General features: G+C 32.8%; 4 protein-coding genes and 1 non-coding gene across 7 annotated transcripts; 2 read left to right on the top strand and 3 right to left on the bottom strand.

Annotated features, from left to right (window-relative positions):
- Nucleotides 1-120: 120 nt before the first annotated feature.
- Nucleotides 121-8,001, bottom strand: LOC122582510. Its single transcript, XM_043754914.1, has 10 exons — nt 7,716-8,001; nt 5,910-6,126; nt 5,301-5,458; nt 4,839-4,984; nt 4,604-4,666; nt 3,925-4,017; nt 3,095-3,256; nt 2,848-2,939; nt 1,457-1,623; nt 121-738 (listed from the first exon to the last, which is right to left on the bottom strand). Exons 1-10 carry the CDS (start codon nt 7,828-7,830, stop codon nt 428-430), a joined length of 1,524 nt encoding a protein of 507 aa, XP_043610849.1. The 5' UTR covers nt 7,831-8,001; the 3' UTR covers nt 121-427.
- Nucleotides 8,002-10,756: 2,755 nt separating this feature from the next.
- Nucleotides 10,757-14,599, top strand: LOC122581748 (histone-lysine N-methyltransferase SUVR3). 2 transcript variants are annotated; one of them, XM_043754018.1, is made up of 3 exons: nt 10,757-11,395; nt 12,834-13,236; nt 14,095-14,599. In XM_043754018.1, exons 1-2 carry the CDS (start codon nt 10,900-10,902, stop codon nt 13,220-13,222), a joined length of 885 nt encoding a protein of 294 aa, XP_043609953.1. In that variant the 5' UTR covers nt 10,757-10,899; the 3' UTR covers nt 13,223-13,236; nt 14,095-14,599. The 2 variants fall into 2 exon arrangements, 1 of the variants encoding a protein (XP_043609953.1); XR_006321045.1 differs by lacking the exons at nt 10,757-11,395; nt 12,834-13,236 and adding an exon at nt 13,243-13,512.
- On the top strand, nt 11,650-11,757 carry LOC122584075. Its single transcript, XR_006321427.1, has one exon. It is a non-coding gene; the product is annotated as a small nucleolar RNA snoR103 (small nucleolar RNA).
- On the bottom strand, nt 14,135-15,185 carry LOC122581749 (LOB domain-containing protein 20-like). Its single transcript, XM_043754019.1, has 2 exons — nt 14,820-15,185; nt 14,135-14,491 (listed from the first exon to the last, which is right to left on the bottom strand). Exons 1-2 carry the CDS (start codon nt 15,183-15,185, stop codon nt 14,135-14,137), a joined length of 723 nt encoding a protein of 240 aa, XP_043609954.1.
- A 1,875-nt stretch (nt 15,186-17,060) lies between these two features.
- LOC122583039 (plant cysteine oxidase 2-like) lies at nt 17,061-20,383 on the bottom strand. 2 transcript variants are annotated; one of them, XM_043755481.1, is made up of 5 exons: nt 19,796-20,383; nt 18,101-18,222; nt 17,837-17,999; nt 17,530-17,733; nt 17,061-17,338 (listed from the first exon to the last, which is right to left on the bottom strand). In XM_043755481.1, exons 1-5 carry the CDS (start codon nt 20,064-20,066, stop codon nt 17,187-17,189), a joined length of 912 nt encoding a protein of 303 aa, XP_043611416.1. In that variant the 5' UTR covers nt 20,067-20,383; the 3' UTR covers nt 17,061-17,186. The 2 variants fall into 2 exon arrangements, with proteins under 2 accessions (XP_043611416.1, XP_043611417.1); XM_043755482.1 differs by having other exon boundaries at nt 17,061-17,335.
- Nucleotides 20,384-25,276: the final 4,893 nt, after the last annotated feature.

The raw sequence follows: 25,276 nt of genomic DNA, 5'->3' as shown, positions 1-25,276 counted from the left end.
AAGACAAATAACAGACGGCAGCAAAGTAGGAAAGTATAGAAAGATGGCAGATTTGTTGTTACTTGGAATTTAAACCTTTATGATAACTTCTAACATTAATAATAAATGAAGAAAACTGTGTGAAACCTGTCAAAATGAACTTTATATCACTAAAGAAAATCATTATAATCATCTAACAGTAAACACATGAGTAAGGTTTGTTGCTATGATAGTCACTAGTAAAAATCAGCCTAAACTACTGACTTATACATCAAACAATGAAAACTATATATACATTCCACTGAAAGCTTACCGCAAACTCTACTTGGTAAACAGTCCAAGAAGACGAACAAAGACTTGAAGCTACACAAATTTTCATCTCTAAAACTTCTAAGATAATCGCAAGTACATCAACCCCGACCAAAACCAGAAAATCGGTGAATTGTAGCTACCGCCAGCTGAAGATACGAGATCTTTTTGAATTCTTTACCCCATATCCATCTGTAGAATCTGATCCGCTTCCATCATCATCTGATCCATTGTTGGGAAGGAGTTTGATTCTGTTGGCATTATTGATCATCCATTCAGTGAATTCAGGGGTAGATGCCAGCTCAGCAACCGATTCTCTGGTTGATTTTTCAGTGAATTCCACCCATTCTTTCTTGGAGAACTTCTTTCTATTTGGGGTCTTGTGAAACGTCGAGTAAAAATCTTGTTGACTTCCGGGTGACCCTCTATCTACTGATGCATTGATTATACCTACATCATCAAAATACATTTAATGACCATACTGACCAAATTGTGCTAATAACGATGAACTAATGTAGTGATAACTGATAACTAAAGTGAAACAGACAAATATTATCATTTTTATTTCTATGAAAAAGAGTAGTTACAATATTCAGAAGGAGGATTAAGAAAAGTATTCAGTCTCTTTGTCAATAATGGAAAGTAGGTAATTTTTTGTCAAGACAATTCTCAAGAAATGAGGCATTGCAAACTTCTTGATATGGACAAGTGTTTTTTGGTCCCAAATCGATTAAGAAAGAAAAAGATGTAAATTTTATGGGAGATCTAAAGATGTGTCCACTAGAGGTAGCAATGTCGACCTACTTGCTTATGTACACATCAACTAGTAAGTTTTATCAACATGTCAAAGTAGTAAAAAAAATTGAAGCTAAAAAATAAGAAAAAAAGGGTTCACATGGGCATCCAGGCATCCAGCTAGTAGTAGAATGCGTATTTTAATTAGTAAAAATTCGGAGAATAGCGTAGCTTTGAATTTGAAGTAGTATATCTTTTTACCCATAGTTAACCTGTTACCCAACTCCACTACCCACTCATTTTACCACCTCTAGTATCCACTCTCAGTTATGATTCCCAAAGATAGCATCAAGCGACAAAATGGATACTGTATGAATATAGTGTAACAAGTTGCCAATAAAGAAAGATGTTAATATTTTTATGGGGTGTGTACCTTTGACTGGGGAGTCAGACCAGGCAAACGAATTTCTTGGACCGTCCCATGGACTTCCCAACGGGCTAAACTTTTTGGGGCGGCTAAGGAATTCAGCGCCTCCAACTTTTGGTGTTTTTTGTCCACTATGTTGCCACAGCTTCAGTCTCCTGGATGATGTTGGAACCCTACATCAAATAATAGCATATTGGTCGGACAACAAGATCTTACAATTCAGTTGGTCAACTACTTCGAACAAGCAATTTAAGAATAAAGAACAGTTTACAACTCCGTAAACTATGATTGACATTACAAAGCTGTTTATATCTGCGTTTTAGAAAGTGATTATGTGATATACGCTAGCAGATAAGAACTATAAAGGACATTGCTATATGTTTGTTAAAGATTGAGAGACCAAATTGTTAGTGATTGGAACATCCAACTGGTTAAGGAAACAAGGATGCATAGTTAGCTTTAGTTTACCCTCGGAAAATCATTTGTGTTGCACCCAATACTAAAATTTAGTCCAAAATTGATTATTTGACTCTTAAAGTGCTAAAATATAGATTTACAGTATCGGTTTATCAGAACAATAAAAACTGATTATTAAAACCTAAGATAAGCAATTTCAAAACACAATCGAAAACATACATTTAACAGGATAAAAATCAAACCCACAACATTATTTGCTATAACGAATAAGGATAATGCATTTACAGACCACCCGAGTATCCAAATTCCAAAACTAACATACCACAAAGGTCACTCAGATATCAAAACAGCATTTTAGGCCACCCAAGTATCAATTGTTTAGCTTATGCCAAAACTAGCATGAAACTTGACAAAAATAATTACAAGTCTAAGATGCCCATAACTTCAAAGCTTTTGCCAATATAAATTTGTAAAGTTACAAAATTCCACTTAAAATTCTTAGAACGTTTTCCTGCAATCCATATACAATTGAACTTTTCAAGTACATTCAAAAATCGTCCTGTCAGCCTACAGCTCTAGATGTGTCAAAAGCTATAAAGTTTCATGAATTTTGCTATTTTACAATTTTCCAAAACAAAACTGATATGTGGGCGGCCTGTCACGCTAAGTACACTTGATATTTGGGTGGGCTTAGTACAACCTTTTGAACACATGGTGGACAATTTACACATTATTCCAAAAGAAGAAGATATCGGAATAAATGGGTCACGTATGCTAAAGACATGTAAATTCTACATGATAGCTAGCCACAAAGCAACTTATAATACTTGTGCTCTTAATAATTTTTGATGATCAAAATTTAGGACTATAGACACACTTGCTGTTTAACAAAGGTACCAAAAATCAGAATACTGTCACGTTATCCTCAATTTGACATCAGAGGAAGTTACAAGAGAAAAGCAGGGAAATATAGAACTTACTCATCATTGCACCACTGAATAGAACTAATTGCATAATATAGTGCCAAAGATGACCCGACTGCTGCCAATGCCAATGGAGTGTCAATAGAGCTCTGAAAAGGAACCAAAAGGTTAAGAAAGTCCGAGGAACAAACTTCAATCTAGAAAATTACACATGAAAGATAGTATAACACGAAGAGTAGAAAATGCTTCAGCTTTTTGACCTAGGCATATCAAAATAAACAGTGATCAAATGAACATTACTGACCAGGAATATGGAAGTGACTGCAATGACACGCATAGCCCATTTTATAAATAGGGCCACGTCCTCATCAACATCTCCATCTTCTGAAATAATATATTTGCGCACCAGCCAATAACCGAGGCTGGCTCCTAAAAGAATGATTGAAAGCAGCAGAAACACCGAAACCTGCAAAATTGGCACAACTGTTAAAAACAGATACATCCACATGATAAGGTCATGATTAGTAGCATTTACACCTTGCTTATATTTTAATGTTTATTTCTTTTTTGGTAATGTAAACACTGTAGTGTTTTGTGTTTGGTAGCTAAAATAATAAACATTTAAAGAGCATTTTTTGTATTTAATACTAAAGAAAGAAATACAAAATGTTTTTTTAACTTGGTTTAGAAAACCTCAACCTCATTGAAGTAAATTATTCAAAATTTGTTTTTGTCACTAACACATTTTGTGAACAATAAAAATCAGCATTGTAACTGTCTCTTAAAAAATAACAAAATTTGCTGAACAAAATCTTCCAGAAATGTAGTAAGTTATTATACATCAACTGTGCGTCCAATTTACTTATCTCTTAAAAACATGACCAACAACACAAAATTATCAAATGTTGCCCTTTACCAAATCTTATTTGGTCCCGTAAATGTGTTTCAATTCAAAAAAATACTCCACCATCCCATATTTTATGGGCATATATCTTTTTGAGCGTACTGGAATACGATATATACCTAGATGGTAAGCTTTTTTATCCAGAATTACCTCTGTGCCAATTCTTTATAAATAGTAATCATGACATATTGGTTCACAACATGCCTCCACTTTATTAAAGAAAAACTTACCGGGTTTTGCATCTCTTGACTGAATCCAAAATTTGCAAGTATTGAATTGACAAACATTGCGACATAGTGAACAAGAAAAGATCCTGCACCAAGCTGAAAACGATGGAAAACAAAGTAAAAAACAACATTGTAACAAAAACCATAATGGAACTTGAATACCAGAGTGGCAATATATAACCATCACAGCTATGATCAACAAATAGCTGAAACAGAAACTAGGTCAAATGGGCAACAGGTTAAAAGTCGATGTACTTTTAGTGCAACCGACCTCTCAAATCACTTTGCTCAAAAAATTTAGAGTATTACTATAATAATATACTTTCTGTTAAAATATTTACACATCCATTTTTTATATAAACATTTAAAATAGAGAGACTGGTCATTGAACTACCTATTCTGCCCATTCTGCCACTTCTAACTATTACTAATGAACTCCAATTATCTAAACTTCATACTTAAGGCTTTTGCATACATATAAAATAGCAATATAGCATATCTAGATTGATCAATACACCTTTGATCGACGTATTTACTATTTTACTCAAACAATGGCCACAGTCAAAATAACAATAAGCTTATTAATATGGTAATTACACTGATGCAAAAAACTCGAACATAATACTCTATTTTTATTGCGCAATGGAGATGAATGCAACTTGAAGAGTTGAAGGACACTTACCAGTGATGTATACATACTTAAATAGAAGGCACTTTTCCTGCCAGTAGGTAATAACTTCATCCCCTGTCCAATATCAAAGACCGTATAGTAAGAATTAAGAAATATAATTATTCAAACAAGTGAACGAATAGAATACCATTTGTTAGAACTCCAATGGCCATATAAATATATAAAAACATATCATAACTCTGTATATTTGGCAAAATCTAATGTGGCAAAAATTGTTAAGATGTACCTGGTACAGTAGTATGAGAACAACAGCTAAAACTCCAATCGCCATAGAACTGGTATAGTAAAATGGGACCCAGTTGCTAACAGTAGGTGCCAAGAATAGTAACGCAATTCCCATTATAAGCAAGATGTAGCGCCATCCTTGTGACACTGCAGAGTACAACAAACTAAATGTCAAAAGATCACATATAGACAGGATTACAACTTCTTAAACTATCAGGATTGACCTTTACTTGCAAACTCATAAACTTTCTTGTAAAAATGCCAAAAAGACACTATAAGATTCATAAACTATCAGTTTTGGACAGGGTTCCACCGTGCGGTAATATTAATTTAAAAAACAAGTACTTGGCATCAATTGTCCAAAATCAACCATTCTTAAAACTTTGTGGAAATACATATACACTTTAAAAAAAATGTATACTTGCAAAAATGATGGCTTGATAAATGTAGACAAACATCTGACCTTCATCAAGCGTGACTGTTACAGAACCGGAAACGCCATCAACAAACTTCACATCAACAAATCTTTGCTCATAAGGTGACATAATGGAACTCCATAACCCCTTATGAATAGTTCTCCAATCATCCTTTTCACACTGGCATGAACCAAGAGAAGCATTCCTGCAAATTAGCTCAAAGATTAATGAAGTGGGAAATAAAATAACAAAGACAACCACTACACATGAGGCTTTTCAAACATTACCTATGAATGGTTTGATTTAGGTTATGCTTTCTTTAAATGTGTTGAATGAGTCACATAAGCAAAAAGGAAAACGTGTCAAACTGTTTATAACTTCTCCAATAGTGTATTTTTAGCGTAAACAACCTCCTAACTCGTATACAAAAAATTAAGTTAATTTGTAATAATATGGTCTTGGTAATCAAAATCACCTACTCAATATCTACACAAAAAAGTGGACATCAGAAAGTTGTGTGGGTGAGAGCCAACCCTACCAAAGCCACCTAATCCCAGTCAAACTTGTTTTGACCCATTATCTAACCTACCCATGTTGCAGTCTCTAACAACTACCAACAAAAGCATAAGACTGAAACATAAAATCCTCTTACTTACCCGTGAAAACAAATTTGTATCCTATTGTGCCATTTATCAGGGATTACTACCGAAGGAACTAGCATAACTCGATATGCTTTAGCATAACTCTGAAGTTTCATCCTGGAGATGCCATGTACAGGAACACGTTGGCAGGCTTCAGCATCTTTAGATCCTTTAGAAGATCCCTGAATTGGTATGAGGCTAACATCAATAGTCGGATGTCCCATATCAATGCCTGCATTTGCAAATGATATTAAAAGTAATTAGTGTTTCAACCATACTTCAAATCTAAGTGCCAAGTGATATGATTACACAATGCATCATACTCTAATTCAGTGGTCTTGTAGCCCATATATTGACTTTTACTCGAAACGACAATCTCACTGGATATGGTAGAACATAATGCCTTCTTTCACATTAAAAATACAATCACATGGATAACTAAGTGGCTACCTGTAAGTGGTGCGAGTTTTTTGACCTTTTCTGTAATCCTCGCAGTTCAAGTCTCAAGAAGTATCTAGGGTCGTGTATTGATTGATTCTAGATAATGTACTTGTTAGTGTACTCTTCGTATTCGGGGGGTCTAGTATTTTGCTAGACTCCTTTTGTTAATTTAATATATATTGCCGTTCTAAAAAAAACAAGTGGCAGGGTGGCACAGCCTTGTTCCACATGACCTAAAGAGAGAACCCACATAGTATACATCCCTGTATATGTAGAGACCAAACTTGGGTTAAACAACATGCTAATGTGACTCAAAGCATACAGAATGAAAATCAAATCCACTTAAAATTGTATGCCCATGAACATTAAAAGTAATGCTTTAATAATAAATAATTTACAACTTAAATTAAACTTGGACCAGCCATCTACTATGCATCACCTATATTTCGATGCAAACATGATAGTATGAAGTCAAGTAACGGAAAAAACCCCATGTTCCCATATAATACTCCACAACCTTATCATGCAATATACGATCTTTCAAAAGGAAATAAAGCAAAATTTCAACAATATGTTGTATTTGCCCATAAAAACCATCACTTGTTCAGAAAAACAAAACGGAAACAATTTTTAGATACGCAAGGCAACTTCTAAATTAAAAAAAGAGACAATGTTAAAAAATCATAATTCCTAAGATCTATATAAGAAACTTCACCACTTGCATCGAACATTAACCAATCACCCACTAAAGCTAGCATGTGCCTCACCACAAAGTCAAGTAAAAACACACAAAGCCCAAAAATTTCAACAAAAGAAAACACTAAAAATGCGAGTACTTTTTTTTTAAAGTAAATCAGCTACTAAAAACCAATTTTAATCACCCAAACACCACAAAATCACATGTCCCTCCAAACAAACCTGATGGTAAAAGTGTAAATATGAAAAGGATTTTGTTAACTATAGCCCACAGTCCCACACACAAAAAAAATGTTTCACATGGCAATTGATAGTTGTTTTTGGGGGCGTTTAGTTTCTTGTACAGCATTTTTCGGCGTACTAGTCTATAAAAATTTAACATATTCGAGTATGAAACACATTATTAACCATCAAAAACTCATATTTAAAACACCGATAACAATTAACCATTAAAAACATATTTATAGAAAAAAACCCTAAATTTAGCATATTTTTACTTCATACATCATTATTAACCTTAACCAACCACATAATGCACATCAAGAAACAAACTTTTTAATAGTAAACACAATTTAAACAAAAACCCAGTTCTCAAATTAAAGTAACTCAAACTTTTGGCAAAATAATAATAAGTATAATAATAAAATAAAACAAAATATCCAAGAAAGAATAAAAAGTTGGTACCTTTAAGTACATCCACTGGGTCTTGATTGGAGCAAAAAGATAGGATTAAGAGAGATTGTAAAACTAATACTAATATGAGAATCGAAGTGATATTTAGAGTGATTTTAGTCGCCATTTTTGTTTTTTGGGTTGGAGAAAAAGAAGGGAGCGAAATTGATCTTTAAATTTGTGGGAATTTATGCGATTGATTTATGGGGGTGTATGCCGGTGTTTGATTTCCGTAATGGCGAAGATTATTTGCATATTTAGACCCATGTATCGCCTAGTTTCATTCAAGACCCTAGAGGAAAAAGAAAAGTAATTGAAAAGCTTCTAAAACAAATTCTCTTCTTTGAGTTTCTTAAAGGTGGAAAAAAAATGAATAAATATAATTTGAAAAGAACTTTTAGTTAATTTTGTTAAAAAAAAATAAAATTTTTTCATATTTGAAAAGATTTTTCTCTTATATTTTTTATCTTATCATTTTTTTTTCTTTTTTTAAAGAATATAAATAAAGAATACACGATAAGTTTTACGGGTAAAATAAAGAAAAAAGAAATATAAACATTAACCACTTTAGGACATTCAATGGGAGGTTGATAAAAGATTTATTTTTTATATATAAAAGCTATTCAAAAGCTTTTTATTATTATAAAGTAAAACTATTTTTTTAAAGGTATCCACAATGATAATAAGTTTTATCATTTTATTTTTTTCTTTTTTTTTATAAAGAATATAAATGAATAACACATCATAAGTTTGATTGGAAGATAAGGAAAAGAGAAATATAACCATTAAACACTTTAGAGTACCTTCAATGGAAGGTTGATAGAAGACTTATTTTTTTATATATAAAAAAAAGTTATTTAAAAGTTTTTTACCATTGTAAAGTAAAGCTTTTTTTTCTCCTAAAAGTATCCACAATGATAATAAATCTTAATAACTTATTTTTTTGCCAGATAACTATTCCATTACCCTTAACCTATAAACAAGTTATTACTCCAATGATAAAACTTTTCATATAACTTTTTTTACCACTAAAAAAGGATAATTGATATTGCTCAAAAAAGTAGGGTTTCTCAGCCTATTTATCAACTAAGTCATTTAACCGAATGGTATCAACATTTTATAAAGACTTTTTTTCTTCAAACAAGTCTTACACCAATAGTTTTTTTACATTAATTTTCAATTTAAGTCCTTTTAAATTTTCTTTTTATCCCTTCTAAGCTTGCTTTTAGGTGGTTATTACATATATTTTACAATTTCGTCCCTACTAACATTTTTCACCATAAATATATTTTTGTTTAATGATATGACAAACAAAAAAAGCTATCAAAGCTTATTATGATTAGAAATACTCTTATAAATGACTTTTATTTACTTGTAGGGGAGAGATAGTTTTTTAAATAAACAGATTAGGTTATCATATGCAAACTAGCAAACTTTATCCTATATTACGTTATATAGGTTTTAGGTAAAATAAAACAAGTATTAAAGTAAAACAAATAAAACAATAGATTTTCTTCACTGAAAACCACCGTGTATCATAAAAATCATCGTGCATCAATTGCTTCATGAATCTTTATGCATCAGTTTAACCATAATCTAAGGGTCAAGATCTTGTTCTATTTGTTTTACTTTAATACTTGTTTTACAATACCCAACCCTTTACATTAATATATGTTTACATTTATTTTTTTTAGAAAAGCAAAGGCTAGATTACGGGTATCCAGACTGGATATCGTGGACCTACCCGATCCCCTCCACCCCGCCTGCCCTACCCGGTAAAAGCTCCACGAAAGCCAGGAAAAAATCCTGGCGGGCAATCGCAGGCCGAGAGTCTCAAACCTGTGACCTCTTGGACAAAAGTCTGGATGTCCAACCACTGAAATAATCAGTACATGTATGTATGCATGCATGCATGATGTGTGTTAGTGTGTTACTTTTATATTTATTTGACCTGTTTTGTTATAGTCAGTTTTTCTAGTAGACATTTTCTGTTAAGAATGTTGTAGCTTTGTATAATTTCACACATGTATGATAGTTGCTTATACATTTTTTTTTTTTTTTATGTTTGGTATAAATGCATATATGTTTTATGTTTGATAGTCTTGTTATTTCTATTTTCTTGTATTTTATATGTGTACTATTCTTTTGATATGTATGGTTATGGTTATGGTTATTTACCAAATAAGTGGTTTTCACATTGTATAACATGAAATTTTCTTAAAAGGAAAGTGATATTGGTACCAATATTTTTGATTAATGTACCACAACGTACAAGTTTTACAACAGACTGTACAAATCAGTATTGCATGGTTGTGGTAAATTTATTGAAACAAGTGGTGCTAATATCACTTCCCTTCTTAAAAACAATCTTTCTACCTTTATCATAAAAGTAAGAATATATTGCATATGCTCGGACCCGGTCAAGATCCGAACAACAAGGAGCACTCAACTACTAGTATAGTCTACATCTCCATTATATTATGTTTATGTGAAGATCAGATACAATTGTTGTCGGGTGTGTAGTGTTATGCACACAACTTGCATAGTATCTATACTCAAATGTGCTGTCTTAAAAGAAAAAATCTATAATTGAAGGCAATATTTTAAATACCGGTATATACCGGCCGGTATTACCGGGTACTCCGGTATTTTAATCCCGAGATATTTTTTTTGTATTTTCACTATTTCGTACCGGCCGGTATTTTCGGTATTACCATTCCAATATTTCCGGTATTTTCATTTTTTTTTCTTTAAAATTTTTTTAAAATTTTTTTTATGATACTTTAATGTTAGTTTTTGTTATTTGTGAACTTTAAACCTTATATTTTGTTATAAAATACCTATTTGATATTATATTTGAGTGAATTATTATTGTTTTTTTTGTGACTATTTTCGTTAAATTATAACAAATTTTGTAAAATAATACTAAAATAAACTAAAACAGTCGTACCGGCCGGTATTTTTGATAATTCCGATAATATCGAAAAAAATTTCCACACCGGTATGATTAAAGTAGCGGTTTTTAAAACAATGGCTTGAAGGTGAGAATCCCATCTAACAATTGGAAAAGCAAAGCTAGAAAACCGGGTCATCCCATACCATATACATCTAAATAATCTGACCCGTTTTCTATCAGACTTTATAAAGCTCCCATCTTTTCCACTCAGAACAACAAAATTAGGGTTTATCAAAAGCAATGAACAACACATTGTTATTTAACAAACTATCAAACGCCGCCGTTTTAATCCTACCATACTTAACCCCAAAAGAACTCGCCACCGTTTCACAAACCTGCAAAACCCTAAATTTAATCACCAAATCAATCACAGCAGTTAGATCATCAGACGCTTCTAGAACCTTCGAGAAGCATCCAATCCCATTTATAAACACTATAGACGAACACCCATATGCATATTTTCTCTATACACCAAGTCAAGTTTTGATCTTGCCGGAAAACCCGAACCGACAACCATGGGGGTCGGGTTTTGATGGGAAACTGGATCTGGGTATTTTTCATCCACCTGTTTTTATTAATGGGTCTGAGTTGGTTTTGGATAATGGGTCGGGTTCTGCCAATGTGGGTCGAAAAAGTGTGGTTGTGAAGTTAAAGATTGTTAGGTGTTTGGAAAAAGGGTGGGGCTTGTTTGCTGATGAGGATATCGGATGTGGAGAATTTGTTTGCGAGTATGCAGGTAAGGTGTTTGTTGAAATGCTTGTATGGAAATAAGATATTGATTGAATAAATGTTTTACTAGTTGTAGTTATTAGTTATTACTCTTAATTTGGTACTCGTTAATATGCAATATATTGTGTAGTTTATGACAATGTTGCCCTAGTTGAAAAGTGAAGTTAAGCTTTCAAGTATTACGCCTTTTGGCGTGTTATTTTATTTAAGTTGGAAATATAACTAAATACATTTTGATTGTCCTAATTCTTGGCAGACCACTTAAGTATTGTGTGTTTGCTGTAAATATGGACAGACAGCAATAATATGTTGGATTTAGGTGGGTATTTCTTGAAGCAAAAGATGTCCACAAAGGACCTACATACATTAATGGTACATAATATTGTGTTTGTGTATACGTTAAATGAAGCACATGACTCAACTGTACATTGTTATTTGATACCTCTATTGACATATATTTGGTGACTGTAGGGTAAGTTGACTAGTAAGTATTGATTTATAAGCCAAGATGAATAGCACATGACACATTATTACTTGATCATGCTACAGGCTAGCAAATTCATTTGAAGTGATATCTTTTTCTTTTTTTTGTATGAACATGACAAGTTACTGATTATAGGCTTGGAGTTAAATGGGAGATTGTGTGATGACCTGCAATGGCCGATTTGCTTCCTTATCAATCTTATTATCTATGATACAAAGTTAGCACTTAGCAGCGGTTGTCTTGTTGATTCTTTGGTTTCATCGTAGCATCCTTCTATATTTTTTTTAGAACGGTGTAGCACCCTTCTATTGACATTTACAGAAACTATTAGTTTGTCCTAATTCTTAGCAGGCCGCTTGAGAATGTGCTTCTTGCTGTAAACATGGACATACAATAATTTTAATCAAATGTTGGGTTAAAAAGTGGGCATGATAAAGCAAAACATGCCTATAAAGGACCTATATACATTTATACACATATTTTTTTGGTTAGTAAATTTTATAATTCTTTTTGTTCATTTATGTCAGGGTCTACTACTTCATTGCTTATATTTTTGTTCTTCCTGACTTCACATCAGTGGTTTATGCCTTTTAAGCATCCTTTTTCTGGGCTTGCTTGTTTTGATTGTTCTATTTTTTGGGAGGCTATTTAAGTATGTGCTTCTTGCTGTATATATATAGACGAATATCATGTATATGTTGGCTTTAGCCTTTAGGTGGGCATTTTACTAAAAAAAGAGATGTCCACATTCTACAAGGGCATACATGCATTATGTATTATATGTGAATGGATCTACATGTACTTAGGGGAACATAAACCTCATAGTATGTTAATTTTTACTAGTGTGTGACATGTTGTACTTACAGTTTTGCTTGCATTAGAATGCATGTAACTATTTTGACAATTTAGATATATAATGGCGCCGATTGAAATTTGTGATTCGTTTTGCGTTTTGCATTAGGTGAACTGTTGACAAAAATAGAAGCAAGAAGACGTCAACAAAAATATGATAAACTTGCAGCCAGTAGCAAGCATACAACATCTCTTCTAGTAGTAAGAGAGCATCTTCCATCAGGGAATGCATGTATGAGAATTAACATTGATGCCACAAGGATTGGTAATGTTGCAAGATTTATCAACCATTCTTGTGATGGTGGGAATCTTTCAATAGAACTCGTACGAAGTTCAGGTGATTTACTACCTCGAGTCTATTTTTTCACATCCCGAGGTATATTAAAAGACGAAGAGCTCACTTTTAGCTATGGAGATGCTAGTTTGAATCCAAATGGCTCAAAGTGTTTATGTGGCAGTAGTTGTTGCTCTGGAATCATGCCTTCTGAACAAACATGATTTCAGGTTTATAGGTATTGTTATTTTGTGTGTCATTTGGATTTAAACCAACATCTAGCAAGCTCTTTTTTTTTTAATATACTCTAGGATGCGAAAAAAGCAGACTCCAGGATAAAGCACTCGAAGCATTGTCAATTCTTGTAGCATCAATGCTAGTTCTTATATATGCATTCCAACATGGAAGATACTTTCTCACTACCTGTTGTGTGTTTTGTCTTTGATCTGCGTATGTGTTCTATCTTTGGTAAAGGTGAGCTATGTGGCAAATATGAAGGAAGCATGTGGTAAAGGTGAGCCAGGTGGCAAGATATGAAGGACACGTGGGTTGGGTAATGAATCAATATAGGTTTGGTTTATTTGCAAACACTTTATTGTTTGTCACTCTATCTTTTTATAAATAGTACGAGTAATATAGATGTGTTGGTTATAATTACAAAATTAAATTGGTACTGTTACCATGTGTTCTGTAGTTTATTGATAAGGTTTTAATATGCGGTGCATTAAGAATAGACATCTTGTTCAACCCATTTGACGCACTCCCTTTGAGTTTTTTTTGTCTTCTGACTGGCCCATTTGAGATGACACAACACAAATCAATTATCAATAAATGAAGGGGTTAAATGGCCTCCCAACATTTGGCATTACCATAACGTTTTTTTTAACTATAAAGGAGCTTTTGTGATAGAATCTCATAGAAAAACTTGGTTACCACATTTAATTCAAATTCTTGTCCATATATATAATATATAAATTTATTTCATGTCGTAAATAGAAGTCATTCTTTGAATATTATCTTTAGCCACTTTGACATCTGATCTTCAATTGTTGTTTCTTCGAGTATGATCATAATTGAGCCACTTATTTGATTATAGGAAAATTCTACGGTTCGTTTCATCAGAAACAGTGAGACTATTATCTGGATTGGAGCATCTGATTGGCAAAGGCCAAAGGGTCCCCACTCTCTTCCTCGTCGTCATCCTCGTCATCATGACATGGTTGACAAAGCTGTAGAGGATTAAAGCTCTGTTGTGAAAGAGCATTACTGTGATGATCATCTGCAAGATTATTCAAACCAGAATCAAAGCTGTTCATGTTAAGTATGTTGTTATTTGAAGCAGATGAAGCATTTGAATATGCTGGCTGTAACAGTGAAAGGTGGTGCATTGGCTCCAGTTGCTGCTGTGAACTCTGAAGTGCGTTTGCTACCAGAAGCTTGTTGTTTATCAGCTGGTTCTGTACCATTGCTAGCTCTGTCTGCAACGCTGCTACCTGTGAGTACAAACATAATGTTGCTTTATTAAAATTTCTGTACAAGGACAACCTGAATCTGGATGTATTTTATGTAGATGTTACCATATCAACCCATTTATTTATGAATGTATAGAGTTTGGTTATATAAATTGTGTCGGCAAACAGAAAGTTGGCGAAGTATGATTCTAATATACAAAAATTCTTGAATCACAAAACGAGGTTTTATTATTATTTTAAGTGATATTATACATAACACTTGGAAACCCCGTTTTGACCTGCTACCCAACCCACTTGGACCCAAGCTGTTTTGTCACCTCTATTTTCATAGATATCATGAATCTGGTACCTGTTGTTGCAAGGCCAGTACAGTTGAAACACAACCATAAACCGGGTCGGACAACCTAGCCTGGGCTTCGTAGGATATGGTCACAACTGCATGTTGTCTCCGATTCACTGGTATGTGCATTAGCAGCTTTGACACGTTGCTGGCTCCAAACACCTTATGTACCGCTGCGAACCGGGCTGCACCCTGGTCGGACCCAAAGTAGGGTGCAAAGATGCACCCGTTGACACACTTTCTTCTCAGGAATTTGCATGCCCCACAAGGCGGGTTGGGAATCGATCCAGGTTCGGTTGTGGCCGCCTCAAATGACCCACCAGCTCGTTTTCCGACTCCGGTCCCCTTCCTCTGGCTGTCTGATGACTCAGCCATGCTAAAATGACGAATGCTTGATGGAAAAGTGAGTGGGTTTAGGGAGGTATTAGAAGATGTAGTTATATGAGTAATGGAAGGGTTGGGAGCACATAAATCTCGTGAAAGGTTGGGTAGAGTTTTTGGTGTGAGAAGAAGCTACAAAGAGAGTGCATTTTTAGTTGATTGAGAGTAGTAAACTTCTATTATAATATTCCATGATTACGGTTAATTAGGCATTTAAGAACGTATTAAATGGTTTCGTTTAAATGGTATTATCAATCCGATTCGCCTTTTTGGGTGTGGTTTGTTGGGTCATTAGATAGAAAATAGATACGGAAATCTAAAAGAAAGATGATGTTGGTTTCTTCGTGGGGATGCCTCATAGTCGCCCCACATGAGAAGACACAAGGTTTATGCTTCCCTTGTGGCGTGTGGGAATGCTACCAACCATACCTAATTCAGAAACTGAGCAAGTCATGAATGTCGCACAACTTTAAGAAAGTAAAAACGTATGCTAGTTCAAACACTCCACACTGAACTCATGAGCATGACTGTACTTGGAATATAATAAGTGTATGATGAAGAAAAACACCACCAACTCTAAATCTCTAACAGATGGAATCCTTGTAAGCGTATTGGTCCTGAAATCGTGAGTGCTTGACGCGACTAAAGTGATCACCTTAAATGTGTATATTACGTTTGAATTGATGCATGCAAACATTGATCTCCCCGTATTGACTTGGTATATTCTCTTGCAGATATGTATTCGTTGCAATGTCTCTTCATTATGAAATTCGTCATGTAGAATAGCTTCCTGCCGGGACCAATATCTTGAGGTCCTGGTTTTAGCATATGCTGCCAATTACGGATTCTTTTCTAGGAATTTTCCAACTGTTTCATTTTGGAATGCATTCTGGACAAGAAGCAAGTTGAAGTAACGAAGAACTGCATTGATCACCAAACAGATGTCATGTTTTTTGATGACTTCGTATAGAAATGGATGCCGATAATATGGCATCTGTTATTAGTATTATCCGTATCCTTTTACAGTGACATGTCACATTGTCACGTGCCCCAAGTGTATATTTTATAGCATAGAGTTACGTTCAGAAATTCCAAGACAAGTGTTGAGAAGCACAATTCTTATCCTTGGTTGACACTTGAATGAAGTTTTTAATGCTTGTATCTATATCCATGAAAAATTATCATGAACTTAAAGATTTAAAACCATGGGTATTCCTGAATCCTGACGTCTTGTAACAGCAAAATGCATTAACGTATGAAGTACAACAAAAAATATAAACATAGCAAATTATGCACTTGAGAATAAGAATAATACTTGTAACTAAACTTGCCTAAATTAAACATAATTGTAGGGTAAAAGAAAACATGATATCCAACTTATCTTTGTACTATCATCTTTAACCAACCAGTTTTTTCAAAAGAAAATGTTAAGTAAAGGTTGTATTTAATAAAAAATTTGTAAAATATACCACTATTTAATAAATTTAAATTTACGGTCCTTTAGGGGATTGTTTAATAAAACCCATATAAAAAATTTAAAAATATACAACTATTTAATAAATTTAAATTACGGTCCTTTAGGGATTGTTTAATAAAACCTTGTTTCGATTACTTAAATGAAAGGCAAGCATTGTTTATATATAACATCTTATTTTGGTATTAATTACATAACATTGTTTAAACAATAAAGAAAATGAAACATGTCAGATGAATTCAGTGAAGTGTTCATAATCTACCTTTGTTTGGATAAAATTTTACAAACTTTTTTTTATGTATCAACCATTGATAACTTAGTATTGAACAGATCCTACTTTGACTACAACAAAGTTTCAACCATATATGGGTGCGTTGAATGATAGAGACATTTTATGCAACACCAAGAAAGGATTAACTAAAAAAAAAACAGAAGTAATTATAGATTGTCATACCAACACCTATACACCCATCTTTTTCCAGAAACACAAAACGTGCTCAAAAGAAAATTCAACAGCAGCTTTAAACCGGAGAACGAAATGACGAACTCATTTCGATTATCTGAGGACCCATATACTCTATTCCCTCCATTTCCGATTCTTTTGGAACCTCGATTTCTTCTAACCAACAATATCGCTCACTTTCTTCTCCTGACATAACCGCACGTTCATCTGCTAATTGTTACAAGTAATCCATCACCAAATTGATCAAACAACTATAATTATGATAATTCCAGCATCTCAGAAAGAATTAACCTTAAATGACCACGAGATACTTTGTTTCTTTAGATGAACTGAATAGATTATGTTCTTATCTAGTTGTCCTATATTAGAAAAGAAAATCCAGTAAAGATATTATTGCTTACATGGCAAAGCAGAGTCTGTAATTTCTCTATAGTATGAACAGTCTCGGCCGTCTTTTTTAGAATAAGGAGGTCCCATCACGTCAAGTATCGCACAAGGTGTTATAGCTGTGAAGGAATGTATGTTACCTCCTGAAGTAGGATATAGTACAGATGTGTCACATGGGGCTGTAAAGATGCCGTCGGCTTTCACACTTGCCAGTTTTGCTGCATAAAATAGTCACATGCATTCAAGTTAGATCAACATATATTTGTATTACGGAGTAGTACTGGTTTTTACTGCATATATATGCACGGCTGGAGAACTCACGTTGACGTTGTAAGGGGGATACAGAGTCATCCGAGTCGGTAGAGTCAACTAAATCATATGCTTTAATATGCACTTTACCAAGCAAAAGCTTGTTGAATACCGTCATCTCTGGATGGTTATGAAGAGGTATAACGGCGTTTGCAGGCAAAAAGAAGATACACAACTGCAAAAACGTACAAAAAGTCATTTAAGATGATAGCTTAATACGGTAACTGTACCAATAATTGCCATAGTATAGAAATAAAGGTTCTTCTTGACACTTACCGAGAATTTCTCACATTGGTATATGGTTGTGCATGCAACTTTTGGAGTCACTCCAGCGATGCTTCTTGTCTTAAAGAATTGCAAGTTTCTACTTAATCCAACATCTTCTGCTACCATTCCATCTGTAACAAGATATATGAATCTAGTTAACAAAACACAAGCATAATGATAAATATATATTACACCAAACAATTTTTTTTCAAAAGCACGATCATACAAATGTCATCAACTACTAAAAGTGCGATAACTAGTAATCATGTTATATATATTACTTGCTTTTCTAGCAATTAAGATATGTTAGAATAGCTTTGAAGATGTGCCTTAGGTGATTAACCGTATAGGATCATCGTAGAATGGTAAATAACCCTACATAGAATCTAAGTGTTTTCTAGCAGCTAAAAAAATTAGAATATAGCCTTGAACATATGCCTAGGTGATTAAACGGATAGGATCACCCGAGAATGGTAAATAACCCTACAAATCCTAAGCATTTACACGGTATTATACTTCACAAATTAAAAGAAAAGGCGGGAAAAAACTGCTAGATCCACGTGAGCGAAACTAATGCGACAAGGATAAATCAAAAGATGATGTTCTCTACATATGAAAGATCTGTTGGATTAGTAAATATCTAAATATGCACACAAAAAAAGTTCCCGCCAACGGAAGAAAAAAACTAATTGTGAGAGTGTGAGATCAATACAACTAGGCCAGAGTATTTAACCCAAAAACACCCTTGTAAGTTAAATAATTGAGACACATTTTCAAATGTTTATGAAAATCGAATAGAAGTAACTTTAGATCCTTTTAGCTCCAAAAGCAAATTATAGGCTAGATCTAAACTGATCTTATACCCATGTGTTGATGACAATTTAGCCTAAAAAGCTAGCTAGATCCATGTATATTTAATACTAACAATGAGTTTATTTTCCACATCCCTAACCGGGCCATGTTAGATCTCTCCATGCTCGATCATCACTTGACTGGTAAATCAAGCTCACTAAGCGACCCGGTGTCCCAATAAACAGATCCACCTTTACCGCGAAATATATCTTTGTTTTGATAAATCAGGTTTCTACTTAATAAACTCTGGTCGAAATTGAAACCAAGATAATTATCAAATTGCCCCATCTCCTTAGCCAGCTAAATTACACGACTAGCTAGTACACGCCTACTAGTTAGTTGATGGTAAATTAGGAGGAAAGCATAAAACGTCTTCATACCATCTATCTAATCTCGACACACTAATTAACAAGTAACTGATAAACTGGAGTTCAAAAGAACACGATACATATGGATGTCAAGGACGAAATAGTAGCACTACTAGCACTTCTGAAATCCAATTTTTCATTTCAAGAAAGAAATAGGAGCAATGTACGGTCATATGCATACACACTTTGACAGATTTAATTTTCAACATTCCTTTCCCTAATAAGCTAGTTTACTTCAATTCTAATAATTTCCCTACATGTAGTAACCTATTAATTATACCCCAAACTTCATCTCAAATATTTCCTAACATATTAGTAATTTGCTATATATTGTCGATCACATATTCGATCTTCAACTACTATATATATATATGCATCCGGTTTTCTACTAATTTTCCTAAAAAACCATTAATAGTGACGTCACACCTTTGAAAGCATCAACACAAAATAAAACCTATACATATATGTATATAGATCAACTCACCAAGAATATGACAAAGCTTTTGAACATGAGTATCCGAAGGAACAGTTCCAACACCTTTGAAAGCATCAACACATGACATATAAAGTCGTTGCAAAGGAAACGAGCTGGAAGAAAAATCCTCCGTCGCCGTCAACCGGCCGTCGTCGTGATCATCATTACTTCTTCTCTGCTTAGTATTCTTTCTATTATTAATTGCATGATTATATGATTTCCTTTTTTTCTTAATATTATTATTTCTACTCACATCAGCCAACCTTACCTCAATCGTCATCTGATATGTCTTTAACTTCAATTCTGATCAGATCCAATATATATATGATGATGATCACACACAAATAACTATCTATTTAACTAATTATATAGCTTATAATTATATTGTTATGATATATGTATAAAAAGTAGTATAGATGATGAGACAGGCGTATAGGATCGATGTGTGTTTTTTGGATAAAATGGGTCTGGTGATATGATGGAAAATTTAAAGAAACAATGGAGAGATTATATGGAAGCATGGCAAAACCGGGGGCGGAAATTATATGAGAAAAAAGATAACGATTATTTGCGCAAAGTCTAGAGAGAGAAAGAGAAACTAACATAATACGAGTAGTTGTTTCGATGTTGCGACCACTGTTTCTTTCTATAATAAGTTGGCGGTGTCTTTTTTTTTTTTTCTTTCATTTTTTAATTGTATGTAAAATAGTGATTTGCCACGAGTGTGTTTAGATATTTTGTTCGGGATAAATTGAAGTAATTAAATGAAATGGAAACCCACTGTTTTGGATAGGTAGATATATATACGTTTACAAAATAACGGTAGATTTAATTATTGAATAAAGAATTTATTCTTTTCTAACCATCATGTGTCATGGGAATTGAATTTACAACAACATTGATAAGTTTGGTAACAATATATAGTTGGCAAGCAACTGATTGTTTGAAATATATTTTTACGGTTAGAAAGTTAAAACTATATTTCACATTATAGCTAAATGGTTAAATATCAGTTTTATATGTCGGGGGTCTCGAGTTTAAAAAAAAAAAATGACATTTCAAGAATTTCACAAATAAAATCCTCCAGTGAAACATGTTTGAATCCTCCAGAGGAATTATAACTTTATCACAATTAAATATCGTGTCTTCAGACAGTTTAATTAGCTGAGGTTTCTCCTCCCAGTAGGTATTGGAGGTGAGAGACTCTCTAGCACAGACCCGGTTAAAATAACGTATGCTAGACCCTCCATTGCAATTAATCCACATCTTTTTAAAAAAAGAAAGCTAAAACTATAAAATATATATTTGATAGAAAAATGTTAAACGCAACTCTTAGGGTTGCATTTAACATGCATAAACAAGTTTATACCTTCTATATTAAAAGCCAGAGGTGACTCAACAGTACTATGAACTGGGCGGTCGTTTTAGGCCCCCAAATTTTTGAGGCCTCAATATTTTGTATATTCGACTAAATGTTTGGATTTAATTTGGACCAATTACGATATATAATTCACATTATAGTAACGCCCTTATTGGTTTTGGTATCAACATCCATATCTTTTTTATTATTAGTAGTTTATAATAAAAATCGAGTTTTTTTTTTTTTGCTTTTCTCTTTTACTCTAATTTATATGGTAATGAATTAGGCCTCAAAAATTGATACCGTTTGAGGCCTCAAAAAACCTTAAGCCATCACTGTTAAAAGCTCACCCTTAAAATTTTTGAATAAGTATACAACTACTTAATATATCCTATTTGATTTTACTATAAAAAAACTATATCTTACATATTAAAAAAAAAACTTTTGTTTTAGATTTAACAATAAAAAATATAATTTTTTTATATATATTAAAGCCAACTAATATGAACTTTATTAGTAAAATCATATATGTTTATTGCTGTGTTTCAACAATAAGTTAACTTGAAGCTTAACGAGTAAAAAGTAAAATAAACAATACCAATGAAGTAAGAATATAAGTCCCTTTTAAAGATATATATTTTTCGGCGCTACTACACTCTACACACACTGCACTACATCATGGTCATCGTAACTTATTGGCTCGAACTTCATGATATAATGTTGATCTTATAAGATATTCAACGTCTTGAATAATTCTTAAAATTTTTGATAAAACTTGTTTAAAAAGTAATATATTGAACTGCAAGCCCATCGCATAGTTCTAACAGTCGTTAATAGTTAAACGTATATTTACTTTAAGGTTGCCATTAACAAAACAAGTATGTAAATATTAATAAATTTTATGCTTGTAGTACTTTATTTTATATCGGTTTGTAGATTTTAAGTTAGCAATTCACTATTATATACCTTATTAAGGCGAATGGGCTGATGAATAATGAACCAGGCTAGCAGGGTTTTTTTTTTTTTTTTTTTTTTACTTTTGACACGAACATTTTATTTCTTTACTTTTCACACATAACTTTTTATTTTTATCTTTTGTCAACAAATTTTCATATTCTTACTTTTTGTTACATAGTTTAATTAATTTTACTTTTGGCACAAAGGTTATGTTTTGTTTAGTTTTTAAACTTTCGTTTTTCTAACTTTTCCCACGAAAGTTTCATTCTCTTTAATTTTTATCACATAAAATTACTAAAGTATTTGCCCTTTTACTTTTTACAACATCACTTTCATTTCTTTTACTTTTCGCACGAAAGTTGTATTTTATTTACTTTGTATACTTTTATCTTTTTCACTTTTTGCACGAAAATTTTGTTTTTGTTACTTTTTATAATTCCCTTTTTCTAACTTTCGACACGAAACTTTCATTTTCTTTACTTTTTACCACATAACTTTTGTCAACGAAATTTCATCTTAACTTTTTAACACATAACTTTAAGTTTATCAAGTTCAGCCACCAAAGTTTCGTTTTCTTTACTTTTTACCATAAAACTTTATGTTTTACACGAAAGTTGTCTTTTCGTTGCTTTTTATGCTTTTCTTTTTTTAATTTTCGACAAGAAAGTTTCATTTTTCTTACTTTTCATTACATAACTTTTGGATTTTTAACTTTTGTCAACAGAGTTTCATATTCTTAACTTTTTACCACATAACTTTAACCATTTCAACTTCAGCCACAAAAGTTTCATGTTTCTTTCCTTTGTACGTTTTACGTATCGTTATCTGTCCCGGAGCAACGCCCAGGGTTAAAATACTAGTTATAAATATCACGACATTCGAACTCAAATCTCCACATAAAAAAACATTTTCGAGGAAATCCTATGACCAGCCCATTGTAATGGGATTGACGATACTTGTATAATTAGTGTAACTACTTGCACAAGTTGGAGTTTCTAGCAATGGATATATTTGAGAAGAAGATTAGAGGGGATTCTCAAGTTAGGGGTAAAGTTAACGGTTATGACTATTGAATTAAAATCAATGGTCAAGATTTAATTATCATTTTTAAATTTTGACCCTTGCTTTTAATATAATGGTTAAGATTATCTCAATTTTACCCCTTAAGTTATTTCTTGTATGCTTATATGGGAGTTGGTACTAAAATCATGCTAGTACCTTAATTACATGAAGTTATCACGCTTATTCATCATTCATTTGTATAATTTCTTGTATCATTTCTACATTTTGATAAATGAATTAAAAATAATGACACGAATATCAATTCTCATATATATTCGTGGAAGCTGCCCGATCTGTCTTAGTTAATTATTAGCCGTTGGTATTTTTAGAGGTCAACATCTTTGATAAGTTAATTACTGATTTGAGTGAATTTTGTTTCCCATTTGCGAATTACTCCGTATTATGTACATTTATGGTGGGCCACATGTATTTAATTTACACTTATAGTTAGTTTTTTGTGATTTTTTTCCCTCCAAATATCTGTGATAGCGATAGGAGTTTCTTATCGAGTGGCTTAAATTAAGGATTTATTCGGCGAGTGAACTTTCTACCGTGGACTCAGTTAAAACAATGTAATCTAAAACTCTCGATATTCACGAGTAATTCCTACCTATCGGAAAAAAAAAAACAAAAACAAGTGCATCTATGTTTTTTATCTACATAAAAGCTAAATTAAGTTCGAAACGCATTAATATTGCTCATTGCTGTGTGGAAAACCAGAAATTTCACGATGCCCATTATTTGCATATGTTGTGCAACTTTTTCTATAGTCAAGCGAGATTAAAGTCCGCTCTATACGCTATATGATTTCAGCCTACTAGAACACTAGCACTAAGACAAAACAACCAAATTTCACGTTGTCAAGTTTAGTTATGTTCGAGTTTGGCTTGTTTAACTTGATGAGATTGAGTTCGAGTTCAAATTTGGCTCAGTTCTAGTTTTCTTGTAGAGCTTGACTCGAGTTTGGCTCGTCTATGAAATATAGTACATTTTGTATTAAAATGTTTGATTTTTATAGGAAAATGATTAATCAATTTAATGATCAACCTAATAACATCATGATGACATTTAACATAATCAAAGGTTGGTTTAATAGGTGATAAATGCATTAGGTACTAACAAGATTCCACGTATTAAGTGATAAATGCATTAGGTTGATTATTAGGTTAATTTATTAGGTTGATATATCATTATTCATTTTTATATATCACTATATATATATATTTTTATATTTATTGAAAACCGGATATTAGTTATACATCGAAGTCTCAAATTTTGAGCTACGTTAATTACAAAAGTAACAATATACAAACACAAAATTACTAATATATATACAATTTATATCTTTTATGCATCACATAAAATGCTTAGGCTTGTGAGCTTATTCAAATTTGGTGGTCGAAGCTTGAGCTTAAACTAATATATTAGACGAACTCCATATTAAGCTCGAACTTGGTTAAACTCAGCTGATTTTAAGCTTTTAATGAGGTAAGTCGGGTAGCATACGAGTTATTTGGCTCTTTTACGACCTAGTTTTAAAAGACATAAAGAAATCATCGATTTCCCATGACGGTCCGTTTTGACACATCGGGAAATTACACCTCTACATAATTTATCATCTTTTCGCTTTCAAATTTCCATTTATATATTATCCAAAAAAAGTAAAAGGTAGAGTTGTCAGATTTTATATGATCGTGAGGTTTTATTCTATTGTATCTAGTTGTACATAAGAAGAAATGATGTATTATTGATACCAAAAAGAATGATTTCCCAACAGAGGAATCTTTTGATAGTGGGTCAATTTCTACAAGTGGAAAGTAATTCAACGAGTTATCAAGAGATTTTGGGTTCAAATCCTGATGTAAGCAAAATGCTCCTATGAACGGAGACATGAGTTTTCTTAGTATGGGTTTCCTCTGAAATTAGAGTTAGGTATATGAAGAGGCATCCTGCTGAGTCCAAATTTACCGTTCAAAAAAAATAAAATAAAATAAAAAATACAACGAGCTATAAGCTATGATTTGATTGATTTCTATAATAAAAGGACGGGATCTAGGATGGATGAAGTGGGATAGAGGTTGAGCGTTTGATTCTCATGCATAATAAGATTG

The sequence above is a fragment of the Erigeron canadensis genome, chromosome 9, assembly GCF_010389155.1.
Source record: "Erigeron canadensis isolate Cc75 chromosome 9, C_canadensis_v1, whole genome shotgun sequence".
In the NCBI taxonomy this organism is placed as follows: domain Eukaryota; kingdom Viridiplantae; phylum Streptophyta; class Magnoliopsida; order Asterales; family Asteraceae; genus Erigeron; species Erigeron canadensis.
This window is presented reverse-complemented; position numbering and strand designations above follow the sequence as displayed.

Bases quoted from the DNA above. Each gene is read 5' to 3' on its own strand.
- LOC122582510 (XM_043754914.1), bottom strand. From the start codon at position 7,830: ATGGCGACTAAAATCACTCTAAATATCACTTCGATTCTCATATTAGTA. The intron at 4,667-4,838 runs GTACATCTTAAC...GATATTGGACAG, and splicing joins TTCTCATACTACTGTACCAG to GGGATGAAGTTATTACCTAC. The intron at 3,257-3,924 runs GTAAGTTTTTCT...CCAATTTTGCAG, and splicing joins GTCAAGAGATGCAAAACCCG to GTTTCGGTGTTTCTGCTGCT.
- LOC122583039 (XM_043755481.1), bottom strand. From the start codon at position 20,066: ATGACGATTGAGGTAAGGTTGGCTGATGTGAGTAGAAATAATAATATT. The intron at 17,734-17,836 runs GTGAGTTCTCCA...TATTTTATGCAG, and splicing joins ATCCCCCTTACAACGTCAAC to CAAAACTGGCAAGTGTGAAA. The intron at 17,339-17,529 runs GTAAGCAATAAT...TGTAACAATTAG, and splicing joins TACAGACTCTGCTTTGCCAT to CAGATGAACGTGCGGTTATG.
- LOC122581749 (XM_043754019.1), bottom strand. From the start codon at position 15,185: ATGGCTGAGTCATCAGACAGCCAGAGGAAGGGGACCGGAGTCGGAAAA. The intron at 14,492-14,819 runs GTACCAGATTCA...TTGTACTCACAG, and splicing joins TACTGGCCTTGCAACAACAG to GTAGCAGCGTTGCAGACAGA.
- LOC122581748 (XM_043754018.1), top strand. From the start codon at position 10,900: ATGAACAACACATTGTTATTTAACAAACTATCAAACGCCGCCGTTTTA. The intron at 11,396-12,833 runs GTAAGGTGTTTG...GTTTTGCATTAG, and splicing joins ATTTGTTTGCGAGTATGCAG to GTGAACTGTTGACAAAAATA.